Source organism: Octopus bimaculoides, chromosome 20 (assembly GCF_001194135.2).
Source record: "Octopus bimaculoides isolate UCB-OBI-ISO-001 chromosome 20, ASM119413v2, whole genome shotgun sequence".
Lineage (NCBI taxonomy): Eukaryota > Metazoa > Mollusca > Cephalopoda > Octopoda > Octopodidae > Octopus > Octopus bimaculoides.
This window is the reverse complement of record NC_069000.1, coordinates 47,600,493-47,608,294: the sequence shown is the minus strand read 5'-3', so window position 1 is coordinate 47,608,294 and position 7,802 is coordinate 47,600,493. Positions and strand designations below refer to the sequence as shown.

Here is a 7,802-nt window from a genome sequence, read left to right as displayed (position 1 = left end):
GGGGGGGGCAGAGGGGAAGATGAGAAGAATTTTATATAAGGAGTAATAGGGGTATAGTGAAAGTGGGAGAAAATGAGATGGGATGATTGAGAGGGGGAGAGAGTGAGGAAGGAGAAGGTGACTGGCAGTAGAAAATAACGAGAGATGAAAACATTAATTGAAATGGTCTCAAAACTAATTTACCATTCTCTTAAGTTCTCTTACTGTTGTCTTGGAATTAATTTTCATCACAAAAGGCGGCGCTGAAGAGACTCGGTCTTCAATATAAATCTTGATGCTGAAAAAACTTTTAAGAAATAACAGAAATAGAGAAAAAACAAGGTTTTAAGGATTGTTTAGACAAGTGACTCTCAACTAGGGTCCGTATGACCCTTGGCAGGTGGAGGGAGAGTCCATATAAGATTCTGTTGTTAACATTTATCTCCAATAAATTGGTTGTAATTCAACAATTTTAAAAATTCAATTCCTAGTAATATTTAATTGTAAAAATTAGGATTTTTTAACCACTGAATGACTATGAAGGACCACTTGAGTAAAAAGGGGTCCACAGGGAAGAAAGGGTGCTGCTTGCATGACAGTGATACTCATTTACAACAACCATGTAATTTCAAGGCAAACAACCACACACACACACTATAGGCTTCTTTCAGTCTCCGTAAACCAATCCACTCACAAGGCTTTGGTCTGCCTGAGGCTATGAGAGAAGATACTTGCCCAACATAGTTGGAAAGCAAACATCTTGACCACACAGCTAACTCTGCCTGTATGTGCGAACTTACAAGTAAAAAGAAAAACTGAAATCAATACTGACCGATATTCTGTATCGATAGGTTCTTTATGAAGAAGTTCAATCTTCACTGATGTTTTCTGTCTTGCAAGGTAAGCAACAAGAGTTTGGGAAGTTTTAACATCCCCTGAAGTTATGGCTGTCTCCAGCTGAAGTATACATGCCCCAGGCTCATTTTCTTGGCCCTTCATTTCCAAATGACTCTGAAAAACAAAAATCATACATAAAAGCTGGGTTTCTTCAAAATTTTCAGCAGCATTACTACTACTACTACTACTACTACTACTACTGAGGATTCCCCATATTCCATCCTCTGTATTACTTCACTTAAAAATGGTCACAAAATCTGGTGAACAACCCAACATTCCAAGAATTTTTCACAATACTGCTCTTTTGACAATATTAAAATCCTTCTTTTCAATCAACAAAGACTTGGATATAAGGCACTTGCTAATTGTAGAGAAAATTATGTATTACAAGTACCTGTCCTTGATTTAAAACTAGATAGCATTTCAATGAGCATTGAGGGGCAAATGTCATTTGCCAATGAAAGTTTAGATAAAACCTTGCCACAAGAATTCTAGAATTATCAACTATGGATTTAGAGGTTTTTGCCCTTTCTACATTGGGACAAGAATTTTGTGAATCCAATATCGTCGTATAGAAGTTCCTTGTTTGTTATCAGATTAAATATGGAGAGGAAACTGTTCTACACTATTCAACATTACTTCTATTGGGATACCGTATAAACCTGGCACCTTGCTGCTATTAATCCCCTTAAATCCCCAGAGCCAGTTTATCTTCTGTAATCTTACAACCCATAATGAACCGTATCTGCATGAAGCTGTTGTTGGTGGTGGTGGTGTTTTTAAACCATCAACAATCACATCAGCTACTACTGACAGAATGAAAAATTCCTGATCCCTAAAACTTTCCCAAGAAGCATCAAAGCTTAGATCAGCAACTTTAGTTTTGGACCCAGTTTTTCAAATGTTTCATATCAATCCATTTTTAACATTTTGCTTCATTCATGAAAATCTTTTTCCAAATTCAAGGCTAGAAACCTTCCCTGCACCAATTTGTACCTGGTGTCACATTCAGCCCTCTGTAGCACATGCACAAACACCTTGAATGTCAGATTTCTCAAGGTGTTATGAAATCAATCCTGTGACCCTGTTTGGGTTATGTACGAATCCATGTAACTTTGTGTTTTAACTTATGGCAGAAAGTTTTACAAACAACTCAATTGAATTCTGAGCCAAGAAAAACAAACTGTTGTTGTTTATGTTGCTACAAAGAAATTCATAGAACAAGAGTGTTTTTGCCAGTTATGAGAGTTGGCATATAAATCGAGAGAACAGATACATAACCCCCATGGGAGTGACAATCAAAGATCCACAACTGTCTAATTATTCAAGTAAAGTTGTTTTGATAGCATGCTTGCATCCATCCGTTCTATCTAGCTATCTTTAGTCAGAAAATGCTGTCCTGTCTTTAGTCAGAGAGTGCTACTCAATCTATCTTTAATCAGAGAGTGCTTCTCTATCAATGTTTAATCATTATAATTCTCTGGTTAGAAGCATTCCTCAACATTATGGTCAGTTAGATGAAACACAACCAAGAAGAACCCTAATGTTCAATCAACAGACATTAAATGAGACTGTTAGCTTCGTGCTTTCTGCTTTATGGAATTGATGTTTAATAAACTAACCAACTGAATTTAGAAAATTTTTTTGATGTACCTTTACAGGAAATCATTTGCAGGAAATCAGATGAATAGTTTTCTTCTTTCACAAAATTAGTCCCTGTCCACAAAGACATTGCAACAATATTAGTTATAGACACTGCCCACCTGTGTAGATTCGTGACTATGTATTTCCAACTGGTAAAGTCTGTACTTGTTGCCACTTCTTTAGTAATGGATGTCTCAAGAAATCTTATACATAACTGATTACAGGGATAGACCACTTGGTCACTAAATCTTGTATAAGATGAACCACTAAACGAGGAAATGAACTGCGCGAAACCTGAATTTAAGGATTGGCTTCAGCAAGATAAAAGATTATAAATAAGTAACTGTGACTGTTGCTACGAGAACAAGTTATGTGTTTCATTTATATGAATGTATATAAATGTCTCAAAGAAAGGAAATGCTTTGATGTGGCTAAGTACAGAATTAATATTTCTGAAATGAAGACACCAAAGCAATCAGTGGAGAGCGAACTAAACAGCCAAACACAAATCGAAAGCAAAAAATTACAGTTGTTCTATATACATAAAAAAAATTAATAAAAAGTGGATTGATTTCTACGGATATTCAATATTTCACTGCTTGGGTTTTTCCCTGAACAAAGGAAAACCCAAGTGATAAAAATACTGAGAAAATAGGGCAGGAGTTTGGAAAATCCCATGAGCAAACTTTACAATACGTTGTTATTTAAGAATTATGTAAATTTTTCAGTTGTGGTCTCTCAGCTCATTTTACTTTAATACTATACACTACTTTTATTTTGGAATCAAAATCAAGGATATATTGGTTATAGAAGTATTGAGCAAGATTACACAAACCCCCACACATAAATATACATGACCATAGTTTATGACAAAACAAAGATAAGCATTTTCTCAGAAACAAGCTTTATCAAGAAACAGTGCCTCCCCCTCCCCCCATGATTTTATTATGAAATGAGGTAAAGTGTGCTTGAGTGTGTACATATATATATACATGTGTGCGCGCATGTGTATGTCGTTTTTACTTCCTACCTGTTTCAGTAATTGCATTACAGCCATGCTGGCGCACCACCTGTAAAGGCTTAGTAGAACACATCAACCCCCAGTATTTTGTAGGTCCGCAAGAAAGATAAGGGAGAGGGGAAACAAGAAAGCAGAAAGGTAACTGTGCCTAGTCAAAAGAATTTGCAGGTGGCTATCTAAATAGAGAACAGCTTTCCTTATCTGTCAACGGTTAGAATATATATATATATATATGCGTGTGTGTAGGTATGTATATATATATATATATATATATATATATATATACATACCTACACACACGCATACACAAGCACACATAAATACAGTACTTACAAACAAACTGACCTAACAGCACACAACTTTGGTGATTGCAAGTGTCTTTTTGCACAGATTTCACCTAACAAATTCCATTGGAATTATTCTATATGAATATTTATATATAGTGTTACTTAAGGAAAACAGAAAACCTAGGAATGAGGTTAGGAAGAAAAATATTTCAAGTTCTTACAAGCAACCAAGACTGAACTAGAGTCACAAACTAATTTTATTGTGTGTGTGTGAGAGAGAGAGAGAGAGAGTTCATGGGGGAGGCTAGTAAATAGATAGTAAATAACATCAGAAACGGTAGATGTATGTGTGTGTGTGTGTGTGTGTAATATATCTTTCGTTTATGTATATTGGTATAAGAATCGATGTCTTGGAAGTTGTTAGCAACGTTTGTTTTATATCGAGTTACGAACATTTCCATTTCACTCTGATCATCAAAAATGCAGCGAACTTTGACTTAGGTTACCAACGACGTTATTGTGCACCTGTTGCTGTATAAAATAACAAAACATCAAAACGAGGGACCCCGCTACAGGATGGCGATGATTGCTAGAAATAACAACCAACTCCTAAAAGCACAAAGACACATTAGATAATATAATCATTAAAAAAAACGGTGGAGATGGAGTATATGTAATCTGGGTATACCCCCACTTTTAAATTTTGTTTTTTTTACGGAATCCTATGTTTCAGACCATGGAGAATCCGATTCTGGAAAAATTTTTTCAAAAATCTCAATTTCAAAATTTCGATCCCCCCCCCCCGGTTTTTATATAGATCCACAGGGTAAACCTAACCCTAACTCAAACCCTGACCCTAACCCTGACCCTAACCCTAACCCTAAACCTAACCCTAACACTAGTTTTGTGAGATTTGGCTGTTATTTCTAGCATGTAAATAGCCTGCTTGGTGGGGGGGGGGGGAATTGAAATTTTTCAAAAATTTTTTTTTTCAGAATCGGAATCTCCATAGCCTAAAACGTGGGATTCCGTAAAAAAAAAATTAATAAATGAGGGGGGGGAAAGGTTCAGATTACATATAGTCCATCTCTACCAAAAAAACTGTCTGACACATCACCAACCACCACAGATTGTAAAAAGTAGAACAAAAAAGATTGTTTTACTCACCTGGCCATTTACTTGAAGGCCAACTACAAAGCGAGCAACATTCGAGAGGTAAGTACAAAACACTATAAATTGATTGTAAAATCTCCAACACACGACACCGAATTGGAACATGTAATGAAAGTAATTTCTGACATGTGCAAATGCAACAACAGTAATAAGGAAAAAAAGGAAGACATCCAAAATAACCATTTGATGGTAGAGTTGATATGTTCGCTCGACTTGGTATAAATAACAGCTATATCTCCTCCAAGTCACACAAATATCGGATAATGTACTATATCATTAATTTTCTTGATTTACATTCCTGTCTACATACAGTGAGCATGACTATAAGATGGATGGTCACGACTGGAAACCCTTCGATCAAAAGCATTGCTGGATCACGACTGACAAGGAAGCGAGGTGCTACAATAATAACTAATCTCGAGTATTAGCAATAAAACTAAGAAAAAACATGGTTTTTGTTAATAGTTGTCATTTTGGTTGTCAATAGTTGTCATGTTGGTTTACCCTTATTTCAAGGTTTGTCACGTAAGCTGTAACTAAATCCCTCAAAGCACAGACATGACAACAAGCTCCGAAACGGGGGTTGCGTCGTTACAAGACGGTCTCCTATCAGACAAGGGAGATAAGCGATAGACTAGAGTTCGGGGTCATGGCGTGTCGGGCGGGAATCAATACGATAAATACTAGCTAAGTCCCTGGGGTACATAGACTGAATACAGCTCTACCTCGAAATGTCTGACCATGTGCCAATATAACAAATCCTTACAAATATATAAACCAAAGCATTTCTACCTGGAGCGGACCCAAGAGAGAGGGTGGGGCTGAAGGGCACATGCCCCACCTGAAGAAAAGAAGTGCGCCCTTCTAAATAATGTTATTACGCCCTTATCTCCTGGACTTGTATTCCCTTCGAAAAATACCTGGGACCGCGCCTGCTTACACATGTGCCCCCGGCTTTGTTGCCTCATAACTTCCAGAAAAATGGATATTTTTGAATAAAATTTTCTACAAATACGCTTCAGATGGTGTAAATACCGATTATATCATAATTTGTGATAAAAAAAACTTTTCTACGAGTGCGAGTTGGCTTTTGTTTCCTCCTAACTTTCAGAAATATGGGTATTTTTTTATGAAATTTTTTCTACATATACTTTTCCGGGTACGTAAATTACGATTATATCGGAATTTGATGTGAAAAGGAAAACAGTGAGCACACACACATCACAATTTTTTTCGAAATTTCAAGTTTCATTTTGTAGATATATATGACGTGTCATATGTATATGAGCCCAGCAATTTCTTTCTTTCTTTTTTCTTGTTTGTTTTTCATGTTAAATTCTGATATAAAGAAAGTTGTCTCATGTGAATTTTCCGAAACTCCTCATCCCGCTCTCAGAATTTTTTTTCCCCCACCACATATACCTATATAATCAGAATCTACACCATCTGAAGCATATCTATAGAAAATTACATATAAATATCAATTTTTCATGGGACTGTCACATTAAGTTGACAGCATACAACTACTTTATATATACAATCTCCCCCAGATACACTCAGGCTTCACCCTATTATTCTTACCCAGCTGAGCAACCAGCCAGCATGCTCTCTCTGAGATCTATTGTCACCCAACAGACTCTCACCTTTACCTTACTATCCACCCCTTACACTTCTAGGGTGCCTTCAGTCCTTTCTTACATTCACCTCCGCCCCTACTCTTTTCTCTATCCACCCTCTCTTCCAATTTAAATTGGGAAACTTTTACTGCTTCTACACACACCCCTTCCCCACCCTACCTCCATGGCTCCTTCAGCCTTTTTCTTGCCTGGGAGCTGACTCACCTAATACTCCTCCCACACAAATCCTGCTTCTTTCCCTCTTCCCAGCTTCTCTACCTCCTCAACACCCTCTTCCATTCAATAACTCACCTAGTTCCCAGCCAATCTTGTCTTTTTCTCCCTTTTATGTCCCCCTTTCCCCCATACTTACTTTATAACATAAGGTAGCCCTGGACCTGTCAACACAACCCACTTTGTCCCCTTGCCTAACAAACCCTTCATTTCACAAGCCTTTCCTTTTCCTTTCTCTACTATACACCCCCGCCAATAGTATGAAGTCTCTCTCCCCACCACCACCACCACCACCACCCTCTCACAACTATAGATCTTTTCCTCTCATCTTGTTACCAAAAATCATCACACTCTCTTCTCTTTCAGTTATCAGTCTTACAAGTTGTAAGACGACCTCATTAGTGCCAGTGCCGTGAAAAAGAAAAAAAGAAAAACCTCAAGTGATTGGCATTAAGAAGGGCATCAAATTGTAGAAATTATGCCGGAAGCAGACATTTGGCGTTTGACACAGTCCTCCGACTCCTTGGAACCTCTCAAACTGTCCAACTGATGACATCATAGGAGACAGACGCTTAATATTGATTGTATGTATTAACACACAATGCATAGGTACACACATCTCGATATCAGGTGTGGTTGAGTATTAAGTTTACTTTCCCAACCACATGGTTTTGGGTTCAGTCCTATTGGTGGTATCCTGGACACATGTTTTCCACTATACACCCAGGTTGACCAAAAGCCTTGAGTAGATTTGGTAGACTGAAACTGAAAGAAGCCTGTCATGCATGCATGCATGCACACACACACACACATATATATATATATATATATATATATATATATATATATATATATACTAGCAGCTAAGCCCGGTTTCACCCGGTCTGTTTGGATGATGTGACTGTGATCGTTTTCGGTTAGGCAATCTATAACAGCGTTTCTCAACCTTAT

The 7,802-nt window shown here is 37.3% G+C and overlaps 1 protein-coding gene across 5 annotated transcripts in view; it reads right to left on the bottom strand.

Moving 5' to 3' along the window:
- The window catches only part of LOC106879872 (ranBP-type and C3HC4-type zinc finger-containing protein 1), a 47,683-nt gene that overhangs the window by 33,170 nt on the left and 6,711 nt on the right, over nt 1-7,802 (bottom strand). For 2 of the 5 annotated variants that reach the window (XM_014929594.2, XM_014929593.2), the window contains exons 2-3: nt 812-990; nt 184-286 (exon numbers count right to left, since the gene is read on the bottom strand). In XM_014929594.2, the coding sequence (XP_014785080.1) occupies nt 184-286; nt 812-978 (270 nt within the window). In that variant the 5' untranslated portion in view covers nt 979-990. Of the gene's footprint in view, nt 1-183; nt 287-811; nt 991-2,529; nt 3,058-4,995; nt 6,044-7,802 lie in introns of those variants that run through there. The other 3 variants (XM_014929592.2, XM_014929591.2, XM_014929595.2) reach the window with 3 other exon arrangements.